We start from the raw sequence: 14,886 nt of genomic DNA on the forward strand, positions 1-14,886 counted from the left end.
CTTGAATTGTGGACAGCTTGGGTTTTAACCAAGTTGATTCGTGGGTTTTAACGGGGCTCTGAGCTGGACCAACTTGATTTGTGGGTTTTAATGCACAAATATCACTTCATTTATTAATGAGCGGTCCATTGTGTCACGAAGATCTAACCCTAAGTTTAAATACCTTACAAACTCTCCAAGAATCATAAGAACGCAAAGAACAAAGATGAAAAGAAAAAATTATATTTTATTACTCTGAATCGAATACAATACTTAGAATGTGAAAATAACTTTAAGACTAATTAGTTTTATATAGGAGTTTACAAATAGATTTAACGGTTCATACTTATTTATTAGATAAATGGTTATAATTAATTATACCAATAATATAATTATGCTACATTTTTGGTAAATAAACTTTTTGGAAGCTTTTGTAAAGATTCTCTAACATATTCTTTGATGCTTTTAGGTAGACCTAGTAAAACGACCAAGTGGACCCAGTACTGGCTGGGCCCAATGAATATGAGCCCAACGGATATGGACTCAAAACAAGTTGATTTTAAACGGGTCCCAAATATTTTACCCAAACCCTACCCTATGCGGGTACAAATGAACCCGCGGGTACCTATGGGTGCGTTTGTTTTATTATTCTCTATCTTATTTCCAATCATATTCCCAAAATACATATTTGTTTAATTATTTGGGAAATACTATTCTATTTTTAATTAATTTTAGACCCCTTAAGTTTATTAATTTAATTAAACACCCCTGAAAAAAAGTTTAAAAATTAACAAAAACAACCCCACCCACCCATAGTTGCCAGATTCCGATAACCACCGTCGACGATTATTGGAATCTGTCACAACGGCGTACAAACGACCAAAATTGGCCGGTAATTCGCCTATTTGGCCTTTTTCGGTCAGATCCACAGTGGATCTGGCCAGAAAATGCCAGATATGGTTGTCAGCGAATGCCAAATCTTGGCTTTTTGCGATCGTCGACGGCCAAATATGGTCGTAGATATGACCTTTTCCGGCCAGATCTGTGGTGGATCTGGCCGGAAAAGGCCATATCGACGCACGAACGGCTAGATCTAACCGGTTTGCTTCGTAACACCATTTTCTGACCAGATTCCGGCGCTGGTGGCCAGAATCTAACACTGTGGGTGGGTGGAGGTGTTTTTGTCAATTTATAAAATTTTTATATATTAGCGTATTTAGTTAAATTAGCAAACTTATGGGGTTTTTTGTTAATTTTTTAAATTTTACCTCGTAATACTCACCCTATTCAACTACCCAATATTATTCCCAAAATCTGATCTAAAATAACAAAACAACCGCACCCTATACTATTCACTCCTATTTTCAATTTTGACATAGGTCTATTTGAGATAACAACCATCTACAGCAGATTATTATAACAGTATAAATTTTTAATAAAATTAATATGCTTGATTTAATTTTCAAGTTTGGCTTTAAAAAAAATTATGAATGTTTTTTATTCAATTTATTTTATTAAAGGTGTTTGGTACTTAAAATAAAACATAAACTTCTTAATCCCGATGGTAATGAAAATAACTATCTCCAACTTTCATCTTATATCCATTATATTGCAACAAAATCAATGACCAGCCTCTGCTTAATATTATTTAGGGTTGTTATAGCTTCTCCTATAACTATATAATTATTTCTTAATCTATAATCTAAAAAGTGTTCGACAAATTAATTTTAAAAAATGCTTATAGAAGAAGTTGATTATAAAATTATATTATATTAAATTAATCATTTAACGCCCGAAATTTATTTTACTTGATTCTTTAAACTCCTAAATTAAGATAAATAATTATTAAAACTTGTTTGTGACACAAGAAAATAAAAAAAAAAAAAGTTATTCACAATATATGGATATTATTCGAAAACAACTGTAAAAGAAAATCCAATAGAATTTTCCTAGGATTTTTAATGTATAGGCTCCGTTTGGTTCACAATTTTGTGTTTTTGGGAAAAGTTTTTTGAAAAAGTTAAAAAAATGTTGAATTGGGCGGGTATTACGATGTAGGATTTACAAATTAATAAAATACCCCCTATATTTGTTTTTTTACAAAACACCCCTTATAATAAAACATTAAAAGTTAACAAAAATACCCCTAATCCACCCTCAAATACCGACAGCCGGCCACCTCCGCCGGAGGGTGGCCGGAGTTGCCGTAACAAAAATATTAAAAATATTTAGGGGTATTTAATTGAATTAACAAATTTAGGGGGTTTAAAAAATATTGAATAAAGTTGAATAATATTGTGAGTTTTTGGGTATTTTACTGTTTAACTTTTTTGGGAATACTAAAAATAGTATTCCCAAAATCCAACCAAACGAAACCATAATTATTTTCAATATTATAAATGAATATTATTAGTAATATTTTATAATTGCATATTCTGAATAAAATGAATATTATATATTAATTTTATAAATGAATTAGGCAATTGTTTTTTGTTTTATTTATTTATTTTATTGCGTGGTTATTTCAACCTAGTGGGTGCGGGCTGTTTAAATTATAGGGAAACTCGTGAAGACAGCCCTTCGCTTTTCTTTGGAGCTGTTTGTGAGAACCCTAGTGCCTTAATACAATGGTGGCCGCCAAGAAGACTGTAACTCATCTCCTTCTCCATCTCTCTTTTTTCTTCTTTATTCTTTTGCAATCTTAATTAAAGAAGAGAAATATGTTGATTGTGGCTAACTCTTGCAGAAGAAGTCCCATGAGAGCATCAACAGCAGGCTTGCTCTTGTCATGAAAAGTGGCAAGTACACTTTGGGTTACAAAACTGTACTTGACACCCTAAGAAGCTCCAAAGGTAACCTAACCTATTAACTTGAGTTTTCGTTTTATTTTATTTATTGATGATTATATTATCTCTGTACTCTTAGCTGTGGACCCAGAAAAATCGCTGTGTTTTTGTTGTTAGGTTGTGACTCTTTTTCATGAGAACTTAGAAATTATTGGGTTTTGACTGGATCTAGTTTTTGTTATGGGAATATTTCATTTTTTGAGGATTTGTTAAATGAACCCTTTTTGTTTTTCCTTTTTTGGGTTGCAGCGAAGCTGGTTATCATTGCCAACAACTGCCCTCCTCTTCGGAAGTCCGAGATAGAGTACTATGCGATGTTGGCTAAAGTTGGGGTTCACCACTACAACGGGAGTAAGTTTCTTAATCTTCTTATTGCCTTCTACTCATATGCAAAGTATATTTGTTCTTTGGCTTTCTTTTTATTTTCCTGTTATTTATGGCTATTTAAGTTTTAAATTTGACATATAAAGTCATGCATAATACTAGTAAACTTTGATTAGAGGGGACAAACTGTTATGTAGAATAGATGGATTTAATAATTTGTTCCGGTTTCTATGGATTAGATTTGGGTTTGTTTCAGACGATTGATGGGTTATATTGCTGTGTTCCATTTTTGTTACGACTGGATAATTGCCAAATGCTAAGCTAAATTGTTTCTGATTTCATAAGTTAATGCAATGTATTGCCATATTGCTTGCGCATTATCTTTTTGTAAGATGTAAAATATACATGAATTCCAATTGTATTGTAACTATCAAGCTTACTGATAGTAAACTTTTTGTTTCGGGTCCAATAGCAGATAACTAGCCTTTTTTTCCCCTTCGGTGTGATTGCTAAATTTTTGTATAATTCGAGTTTCTGATTTGGATTATGGATACATTTTCCTTATAGAATTGTTTCTTTTGTTATGTCAGACAATGTAGACTTGGGGACTGCTTGTGGAAAATATTTCAGAGTTTGCTGCCTCAGCATCATTGATGCAGGTATGTTGACAACTTTGTGTTCTTTTTCCTTTTAAATTTTTTTAGCTTGACTTATAATGTGTAACTTTTCTTATTGTGGTGATCTTATGTTTCTACAGGTGACTCGGATATCATCAAGAGCATGCCTACCGAGCACTAATGAGTGAACAATGAACAATATCATATCCGTCTAGGAATTGGTCAAATTTTTCACCAATTTTTTCTACTTACAAGCTTTGTTTTGTTCACTAGGACTATAAATCTTGAACTCGGAAACTGCTTTCTGCCCTTTTTTTGCGTTGAGACATAATCTGCTATGCTGTGTACTAGAATTTTGTGAGTTTCAAGTTGATTGCTTTAAAACCTTGGCATGCACTAGTGTGGTAGCTACCCTGTTCATTCTGAAGGGTTTGGGTTTGCTCAATGATAGAATACCTAATTGGTGTGCAGCTTATTTCTTGATATTATGATATGATATGGTAGTCGAACATAAAAACTGTGATTTCATTGATTTGAAACAAGTTTAAAGATTTTTATAAATAAAAAGTAGTTCTGAAACAATGAAGAAAGAAATATGCAATGCAAGAAAGCTTAGTAGTTAGAGAAAGATTTATTGTTAATAGAGAATTCCCAATGATGAGATGTTATACAAGTACAAGCTTTTTTGTCTTTTGATCAAGAGTAACAAAGTAGTTCTTGTCTTCTTGAGTAAAAAATTAGGGCACATTTGTTTGCGTTTTTATTTTCAGTTTTTCAATATATAATTGCAAGAGAAATACTTATATAGGATGGTCTTACCACCTCATTTAGGTAACATGGTGCGACCATTCAATAAAATAGTGGGATGTGCTTTCACATATATGCAAAAATTTCTCCTTGATCCACTTATTATCATGGTTGATCAATATCTACTCTACATGATTCATCAATAAACACCACCATAATGGATGGTTATTATAACTAACTCTATATGTCATTATATCAATGGAAGGTTTCACCATGTCAACTTGATAATTTGGTAAGATTGTTTCATATAAGTTTTTTTCATATCGACAAATGTTTTTTGGTTTTGTTTTTGTAAAACAAATGAAACCTATTTCTCTACTTTGGTCGAAAAGGTACATAGGTTCCCAACTTTGCAAAGAATTAAAAGAGTACACTCTTGTATTCTCTCTCTTCTCTTTCTTATAAACTATTTTTTAAAATTTAATTTCAATTTTAAACTAAAAAGTTATTACATTTCAAAAAATGGATAAAATCATTCATAAAATCTTTATAAACTTTTCAAGAGGAACAAATGAAGTATTTTATAAGTTTTTATAAATAATCACATTTTGCTTTAAAAAATAAATAAATAAAATCATTCATGGAATCTTAATGAACTTTTTAAGAACAAATGAAGGTGGGAATGGGAATGGGGATGGGGATGTTTACTTGTAACAATGAATATGTTACGAACAGTGATGGAACGGAATAAATTTTATATATAAAACACAAAACAAACAAATTGATAATACAGACTTCCAATATTTCTAAGAAAATGGGCTTCTGAGTACTGAGTAGGGGTTACCAATCCATATCTTTGTGTAACCCTAATTATGAGTGCTAGCCCAATTACCAGATCTTCGGATCTTCTATGGTCCAAATTTAGACTAGAAGGCAGCCCGACTTTCTTATTTGCTTTTGGTTTCAACACTTTTTCAACTTTTGAGTATCTTTTGTGTGTTAAATGAATATTAATAATACTGCTTCATCTCAAAAGAAGTGGAGATTACATTGAGTGTTTAGATGGGTGTGAATTTGACACTAGAAAATAGTTGTTAAGTGTTTTATGTATAATTAAGAGTAAACGACTTTTTTCCACCCAAAATTTGCCTTAATGACACTTTCTCACCCAACAAGTTTCAACATACTAGTTTTCCACCCAAAGTTTATATTCCGTTAACACCAAAAATCCACTTCACTTTCTCATCCGACGTTCGGTGAGTTACTAGGAGCCAAGGGGAGAGGGGTTTTGTAGAATGAAGGCTGGTGGATTGAATAGTAGTGGTCGATTGAATATTCGTTGCTAAAAATCAACTAAGAACAAAAAACCCTAGCTTTACGATGACCAACAATTCACGAGAAATCAGGTGTCAGAGAGGGGCTTTGTAGAGAGGAGACAGGATGTTCAAATGGTGGTGATGGAGAGAATTTTTGCCACCGGAATCTGCTATAATCGGCTTTGGGTAGTAACGGAATATTAACTTTGGGTGAGAAAATAGTATTTTGAAACTTTTTTGTTGGGGGGGAAATGTCATTGTCATTAAGGCAAACCTTGGGCGGGAAAAAGTCGTTTACTTTTATAATTAATTACCTTGAGTATTGCTAGATGCTTTTATGGAAACCTAACCCAAAACCCAATTCTCTACTCTTACAAGACAAATTCTTCTTTTTCATATGTAAATATCCTTTTTTTTTTTTTTTTTTTTTTTGGGTAACTGATGCGAACCTACCCAGATTCACTCATTCAACCACACGCCAAAATGGTAATCACAAGAATATACTCACAACTCAAGGAAATATCAATATTCATATATATAACTGTATTGAGATGATGAACATTACACTCATTCAAGATAATTCAATCCCAACACTAAGAACAACAAGAAATTAATCAACAAGATAACAATTGAATACTAGTTTGCTGGACTTCGAGGGCCAGCTACCTCCCCTTCACTATATTCTCTTCTTTTATCCCCTCTTATTCTTCTGCTGGCCTTTTTATTCAATTCCCCTCTCCTAACAGAATTCCACCATCCACCATACTCTTACTGCCACCTGTTCATTCCACTTTTTCTTCAGACTCACACGTTAGTTGCCCATTTATCACAATTAATCCACTATTGCCCCTTCCTATGTTTCTTATTATAGACCAGCACCTCACGTGTTTCATCAATACCCTCCCGAAGAAGAGCCACCTTGTCCTCAAGGTGGAATGAAGGGAACTGCAGGTTAAGGGCTGTATATTCTTCCCAAGTGTTTTCATGATGAGGCAACCCTTTCCACTTAATGAGGACTTCCCTTTGACTATTGAGTAATCTTCTGGTCTTAATCACCTCCTCAGGTTCGACTACTAAAACCAGGTCTCATTTAATGAATCCGGAAGAGGCTGAATGTTTGGTGGTGGAAAAATAGTTTTCTTTAGTTGTGACACGTGGAAAACATTATGGATACGAGTGCAGTCCGGCAATTCTAACTTATAAGCTGCAGCTCCAATTTTCTCAATGACTCTAAAAGGGCCATAGAACCTTGGGCTTGGTTTTTCATTGTAGCATGAGGCTAAGGATTTCAGACGGTATGGCTGGAGCTTAAGATAGGCGGATTCTCTCACCTCAAATTGGACATCCCTCCTCTTTTCATTGGCATAACTCTTCATGCGGTTTTGAGCTTTATTCAAGTTGTCTTTAAGTTCAAGTAAGATATTGTTGCGGGTCTGAATTTGCTAATTGACTTCATTAACTGGGGAACTGTGATCAGTGTACTTCAATAAGGCTAGAGGATCCCTTCCATATAATGCCTTGAAAGGACTCATACCCGTGGAGCTGTTGTATGTAGTGTTAAACCAGAATTCAGCCCAGGGAATCTAGTAAGGCCACTGTCGAGGCTGATTCCCTACAAAACAACGGAGGTAAGTTTCCAAACATCTATTGACGACCTCAGTTTGTCCATCCGTTTGTGGATGGTAGGCTGAACTCATATGAAGCTTAGTTCCCGATTGCTTGAACAATTCCCCCCAGAAATGGCTCATGAACACTCGATCACGATTGGAAACAATAGTCCATGGAAACCCGTAAAGCCTTACTACCTCTTTACTGAATGTTGCTGCCACCTCTTTTGTTGTATAAAGATGTCTCAGCATAAGAAAGTGGTTGTATTTGGTGAGCCGGTCAACTACCACCAAGATGGTATCCATATTGTGCACCTTTGGAAGTCCCATTATAAAATCCATTGATGTGTCCTCCCAAACCTGAACTGGAATAGGGAGGGGTTGCAATAATCCCGCTGGTCTCAATGCGTCATATTTACTTTGTTGGCAAACATTGCATGAGTTAAAATAAGATTAGATGTCTCTCTTCATGCCATCCCAATAAAACACATTCATAAGACGCTTATAAGTTCTGAAAAATCCAGAGTGACCTCCAATCGGGGATGAATGAAATTCGTGTAAGAGTTTCTGAATGTGAGGACCTTGTTACGGTACCCCCAATCGGTTTTGATACATGAGATGCCTACCCATTAATTTGAAAGGAGGGTGGCATTGGGGATCAACCATAAGCTGTTGGGTGAGTTGGCGTAGTTTGTCATCCTTCTGAATTGCATCTTCCAGCTCATCTAACCCGATAAAATAGCCCATTGAAATGGCGTTGTTCTCAACATTCTCAAGTCGCGGGGATAATGCATCAACAGCTTTATTTTCTGGCCTTGGTCAATACTGAATTTCAAAGTGTAACCCAAGCAACTTCAACACCCATTTCTGTTGGTCTTCATTCAACAGCCTCTATTCAGTGAGAAAATGTAAGCTTCTCTGATCTGTCCTGATGATAAAACATCAACCAAGCAAATAGTGTCTCCATTTATGTACTGCCATCACAATGGCCATAAGCTCTCTTTCATAACAGACTTGAGCTTTGAATTAATTGACAGTCCTTTACTCAGAAAAGCTAGAGGTCTCCCTTCCTGCATTAAAATAACTCCTAAACCACACCCTGACGCATCCGTTTCAATCACACATTGCTTAGAAAAATCAGGCATTGTTAAGACAGACACACTAGTCAGGGCATTTTTCAATGCGTCAAACGCCTCCTAAGGTTTCTAACCCCACACGAATGAATCTTTTCTTAACAAATTAGTTAGGGGAAGTGTTATCTTACCGTGCCCCCTAACGAACCTCCTATAGTACCCGGTTAATCCTAGGAATCCCCGCAGTGCTCTAACATCTTTCGGACGAGGCCAGTCGATAATACTCTCTATTTTTTAAGGATCCACAGCCACTCCATTTGCTGAAATCAAGTGACCTAGATATTCTAATTGTTGTTGCCCAAAAAAACATTTCTTTTGATTGGCCACTAGTTGATGTTCCAACAGCTTCTGAAATGTGAGACTAAGATGCTATGCATGTTCATCCATTGATTTGCTGTACACAAGGATATCATCGAAAAACACCAGGATAAATTTCCGAAGGTAGGGCCTAAAGATCTCGTTCATCAAGGCTTGAAATGTGGATGGGGCATTTGTCAACCCGAATGGCATAACTAAGAATTCATAGTGCATTTCATGAGTTCTAAAAGTTGTCTTGTGGGTGTCCTCAGATCGAACTCTGATTTGGTGCTAGCCTGATTTTAAATCAAGCTTGGAGAATATCTTGGCTCCCTTGAGTTCATCAAATAACTCATCGATGGCTGGGATAGGAAATCTATCGGGAACAGTCAATTTGTTGAGTGCCCTATAGTCCACACAGAATCGCCACCCACCATCCTTCTTCTTAACCAATAGAACTAGGCTGGAAAATGGGCTTACACTAGGCTTAATGATTCTTGAAGCTAACATCTCACCAATAATCTTTTCAATCTCGTTCTTCTGGTAATAAGGGTATCTATATGGCCTAATGTTGAGGGGTTGGGCTTCCGAAATTAGTCGAATCGCATGATCTTGGGATCTACTTGGGGGTAATCCTGGCAGTGGCTCAAACATACTTTGAAATTTCTCTAACATCGGTGATAGCCTACTGTTGATATCTGTTTCATCCCCTGACTGTTTTTGCAACTGCCCAAACTCAACCATGTATCATGTCCCTTCACTCTACAACGTTCTAATCATGGCCTTTAAGGAAACCATCGTTTTACTAAGTGTTGGATCCCTTAATAGTGTCACAGTCTCACCACCCAATTTAAACTTCATTATCTGCTTCCTCCAATCCATCGTAGTCTCCCCTAGCGTTTCCAGCCAGGCCATCCCTAGGACTACATCGGCACTACTCATGTCAAAGGGAAAGAAGTTTTGGATTATCTAAACCTTCTGGACTTCTAAACACACTGCCTTACACTCTCCCTCACTCCGCACTTTATACCCATCTCCAACTCTCACCCCAAAAGCCTATGTTTTCTCCACAGAAATACCTAACTTCTCTACAATCTCCCTACTAATGAAATTGTAGGAATCCCCACTGTCAATCAAAATGATAACTTCATGACCCCTAATACTACCCTTGAGCTTCATCGTTTTTGGCCCATTTATACCCACCACTGAGCTAAGAGAAAGTTCAACGTTACCTTGTGGTTGTTCTTCCATCACCCCATCACTGACTCCCGCTTCTATCGGGTCAGGATCATCTTCTTCTTCATCAACAAGAATGATCTGGAACTGTTTTTCGCCACACTTATGGCCAAAAAAGTATTTTCCGTCGCACTTGAAGCATAGCCCCTTTTCTCTCTTTCGTTGAATCTCGGCCTCAGTCATTTTTCGAAACGAAAAGTCCCGTCGCAAAGGAGGAGCTCTGTTGAACGATTGGAATGTGTTGGAGTGATATTCGCAAGGAGAAGAACCAACCGATGACCCAAGAACAAATCCCTCTGCATTTCGTCATCTAGAAATTAGGTTGATAATTGATTTTAGGGCTTCTCCCGAATTTGGGAATTTTTGTAGATCACCGGGTTGGGTCGAATTCTGGCTAAAACTCCTGGACCCGGTTGTACTCAACCCGGCAGTATACCCAAGCCCACTCCACCTATTAACCCTTGCTGGGCCAGCCCGCACTTCTTCTAAGGCCAAATTGTGCTCTTCCACTCTATGGGCTCTCTCAATTGTTTGAATAAGGGGGTTGCGTTGGATTAATCTCAGCTCGGCCCGAATGTCCCCTTTAAGCCCATTCAAAAAAGCTGCGTTTAGGATTTTTTTCTTCTCCTCTACCAACAATGCAGCTACAGCTTCAAATATGTGTCTGTACTCTACGACTGTGTTGGTCTGTTTCATAGCCATGAGTGTCTCGTAAGGATTGCTCTCTTGAGATCCACTGAATCGCTGGATTAATGCGAGTTTGAACGATGGCCAAGAATTCACAGGTGCTCTAACCTCCATCCACTGATACCAATTAATGGCTTCCCCTTCCATACAGACTGTCGCCGTTGTCATCTTCCCTTCGTCAGAAATTTCGTTCAGGCTAAAGTAACGTTCAATTCTAAAAATCCAACCGTAAGGATCCTCACCCACAAAAATGGGTAATTCCAGTTTACGTCCTCCTACCTCACTCTGGTTTTGTCCCAAGCTACCTGATCCACTTGCTCTGTTTTGGTTCTCCCCTTTGTGATTTCTCACATTCCTTGATGAGTTCTATTCACCTCGTCCAGCTTCTTCTTCGTCTTTTCTCCTCATCCAACTCTGTATTTCAACCATGCACTCGCGAATAGTTCCCATAATAACTCCCAATTTCGTCACCTCTCTTTCCTTACTTTCTAGTCTTGATTCCATTCTCGTTGCAACAATTACCCAACCAACCTGCTCTGATACCAATTTGATGCGAACCTACCCAGATTCACTCATTCAACCACACCCCAAAATGGTAATCACAAGAATATACTCACAACTCAAGGAAATATCAATATTCATATGTATAACTGTATTGAGATGATGAACATTACACTCATTCAAGATAATTCAATCCCAACACTAAGAACAACAAGATAACAATTGAATACTAGTTTGCTAGACTTCGAGGGCCAACTACCTCTCCTTCACTATATTCTCTTCTTTTATCCCCTCTCATTCTTCTGCTGGCCTTTTTATTCAATTCCCCTCTCCTAACAGAATTCCACCATCCACCATACTCCTACTGCCACCTGTTCATTCCACTTTTTCTTCACACTCACACATTAGTTGCCCATTTATTACAATTAATCCACTTTGCCCCTTCCTACGTTTCTTATTATAGACCAGCACCTCACGTGTTTCATCGGTAACTAAGGTGTCGAGACCAATTTGCGTGCACCTCAACTAATCATTGAGGTTCATTAATACCCTATAAACCCAAAACCTCAAGGATGCAAACCTCTTTTACTGTCAGACCAATTGGCAATTTTTGGTTTATCTGTAAATCCTTCAATGCTGCCAATGAGAAGCCCTTTTCTCCTTCTCCTTTGTCTTTTCGTCTTTTTGGGGTCCCAAATAATCCTCCAAAATTATCCTCATTTGGTAGTAAGTAGATGGCAACTGGCACAAAACAGTCTGTAAAATCCCCACTCTTGAGTTTCTGAAGTACAAAGACATGATTTTTTGGGCTATAATAACAACCCACATATTCTTAGATTTGATTTGATGCCCAAATTGTTATATTATTTATTTAATCACAGGTGTCACAAGACAAGCCAGGAATCATTTTCAGAGATTAACAAAATTATTTATTTATTAGTTTAAGCAGAAGAAATTACTTGATATAAAGGGATTAAAAAAGAGTATAATAATGTGTATTTCATCAAGTTATGGTTTTGAGAATCTTGGAAAGGAAAGGACAAGTTTTTACAGGGTCCCCAGTTGTTGTTCGAGAATCGAGATCAAATAACAAGATAGGCTGAATCACATTTTGACCCCATCTTTTTAAAACGACATATTCTCCTTTAGTTTTTGAAACATCCAATGTTACTCTCAAAGTAGTCATTCCATCTCTGTTTTTATTTGAGTAGCTTTGACCATCAAAATTAAATTTACACTTGTTTTCATTATTAGGAAGAGTAAATATTTTAAAGTTAATTAACTATGAAAAAAAAATATGTCAAACAAAAAAAATAACATCATCAAATATAAAAAAATAAATAAATAATCCTTAAAGTTCTTCAAAAATGATAATTTATCATCCGATTATGAGTTTTTTTTATTCTTGATGCTTTTGGATTATTCAGAGTTTTATGATTTATCTGCATTTTAGTCTAAATTTAGTCTTTTGAGTTAGGTTAGTTTTGTGTCTCATAATGTTTTATAGAGAGAGCAAATTTGAAGAAATTTTCCTTCTTAATTAAATTTAACGTATTAATTAAAAGATTGGGGTGATATTTGTGTTTCCGAAACAGAAGGGGAAAATTTTTCTTTCACGATAGATCAGGGATAAGATATGATTCATGTTGATTTCCCGCAAAAGGAAAACAAAGAGAATAAAAAAAAATGGTGAAGATGATGGAGGGATTAAAGATTGTTGTAAAGGACAGAGCAAATCTTTGGCAAATCCCTGGTCTTTTGTTGGAAATCTTGCAGAAAATCATTACAACCAAACTCTCACATTTATGCAAATCTAAAACCATGCTTGGGATTAATTTTGAAGATTTTTTAATCTCAACAAAGCCACATATAAAGATGTTTCTTTGACTTGGACACCAACAAAATATGCCACCAAACTTTTTTTAAAAGACAGCATCTACATTGTCCATAATTTCCGTCTTTTGAGAGTGCCATTAGCTTTTGCCGCTAATAGTAAGAGACAAAAAATTTATCAGAATTTTGATAGGAGAATGGTGAAAATAGTTTGTATTTTTTAAAAGGTATAAAATAATTTATAACTTTCACTTACGAATTCCGCGTAATAGTTAATAATGATTTTTTATAAATTTTTTGTTCAAGTTAAACTATTATCAGTTATCACATATGTGTGAAAAAATTTGTGAGAATCATTTATTACTCTATCTCTATTGTTTAAAAAATATAAACATCCACAAACATACTAACTAAATATACATATAATAATTATCACTAAGTGGCTCTGTAATAAAAAGAACAAACAAATTATAAGCTCCTAAATTCAAGTCCCCAAACTTTAACAGGAATGGTCATTGAAACTTTTATCCGAGATTAATTAAAATGTATACAAATTACTGAACACCCATAAATTAAATTTCATGATTTTTGACGTAAAAAAGGCTTGATCTTTTATCCTCTTTTTTTTTTCCCCCAAAATGGGTAGAACATATCACAAAAACTGTCATGATCTCTGAAGCTCTGTTTTCAGAATTTATTCCTTCAGTGATTTAGGGGTCCATGCACAGGCACAGCAAACATGACAGTCAATAATGGATTTGAATAAATAAAATAAAATAAATATCCGCCAACACAGTTTGCACATGCCTTGCTCCAATCTATCACATTGTTGAGAGATCTTGTTCTTCTATTTGCCCCCTCCACCATTCACATACTTTATACACGCAATATTTTTTAACTTGAAAGTTTACAGTACAGATAATGCAGATTCTTATCAATTAATCAAAATGAAAGGGAACAAAACAGTCATGACAGCTACACCAAACGATAACAATATATATAATAAAAAAATATTATTAGACAAAGCCATAGACAATAAACAAAGTCACAGATGGAAAAAGACTTATAACATGTTCTAATTATTATTATTATTACTTCTTGTCCCTTAACAATCTCTCACAAATTAACATATAATTCCACATCATCATCATCATCATCATCATCTATACTAAACCATCATCATACACACACTCATCAACATATTCAAACTCCCTGCTTGAACCCTCTCAAGCCGGTTCGCCTTTGGGTTTGAATTTTCAACTTCTTGGAACAAAATACACTTGCTTTCAGCTTCTGTTCTTCACTTCTCACTGCTCTTGAGCGCAAATATAATAAAAGTAAAATGTTCATATCAGAAACAAAAGTTGAGAATTACTATAAAGATTATACAAATAATAGATAATTACCAAGTCCAATGGCCTCGGATCCTTTCATTATCCTTAAGCGTTGCATGAATCAACAAACATCCTGTTAAATCATCAACTAATTAGTTAAAACTCTCGAGAGAAATGTTAATATTAATATCAACTTGTTATTATGGTGATAACAACTTACTCCCATGGCCACTCACCCCACAGCATCCAGTCTCCATCTTTGTCTTCATAAGTAGTACATACTCAGAACCACACAAAATCTATCGTTTGCTCTCGTTCATGAAATCCTTCATTCCTTGTGATCCACAGTTACCTTATACATAAATTACCCAAACCCATTTTGTCAAATTATATATTAATCACATAAGTTTATATTAATTTTTAACACCA

At 35.6% G+C, this 14,886-nt stretch overlaps 1 protein-coding gene across 1 annotated transcript; it reads left to right on the forward strand.

Moving 5' to 3' along the window:
• Nucleotides 1-2,502: 2,502 nt before the first annotated feature.
• On the forward strand, nucleotides 2,503-4,162 carry LOC116127392 (60S ribosomal protein L30-like). The gene is made up of 5 exons (XM_031413037.1): nucleotides 2,503-2,627; nucleotides 2,726-2,831; nucleotides 3,075-3,176; nucleotides 3,740-3,808; nucleotides 3,907-4,162. Exons 1-5 carry the CDS (start codon nucleotides 2,607-2,609, stop codon nucleotides 3,945-3,947), a joined length of 339 nt encoding a protein of 112 aa, XP_031268897.1. The 5' UTR covers nucleotides 2,503-2,606; the 3' UTR covers nucleotides 3,948-4,162.
• Nucleotides 4,163-14,886: the final 10,724 nt, after the last annotated feature.

Source organism: Pistacia vera, unplaced genomic scaffold, assembly GCF_008641045.1.
Source record: "Pistacia vera cultivar Batoury unplaced genomic scaffold, PisVer_v2 Contig190, whole genome shotgun sequence".
Classification (NCBI taxonomy): Eukaryota; Viridiplantae; Streptophyta; class Magnoliopsida; order Sapindales; family Anacardiaceae; genus Pistacia; species Pistacia vera.

Excerpts from the sequence above, each read along its gene's own strand:
- LOC116127392 (XM_031413037.1), top strand. The coding sequence starts at position 2,607 with ATGGTGGCCGCCAAGAAGACT. Across the intron at positions 2,628-2,725 it reads TGGTGGCCGCCAAGAAGACT|AAGAAGTCCCATGAGAGCAT; the intron begins GTAACTCATCTC and ends TAACTCTTGCAG. Across the intron at positions 2,832-3,074 it reads CACCCTAAGAAGCTCCAAAG|CGAAGCTGGTTATCATTGCC; the intron begins GTAACCTAACCT and ends TTTGGGTTGCAG.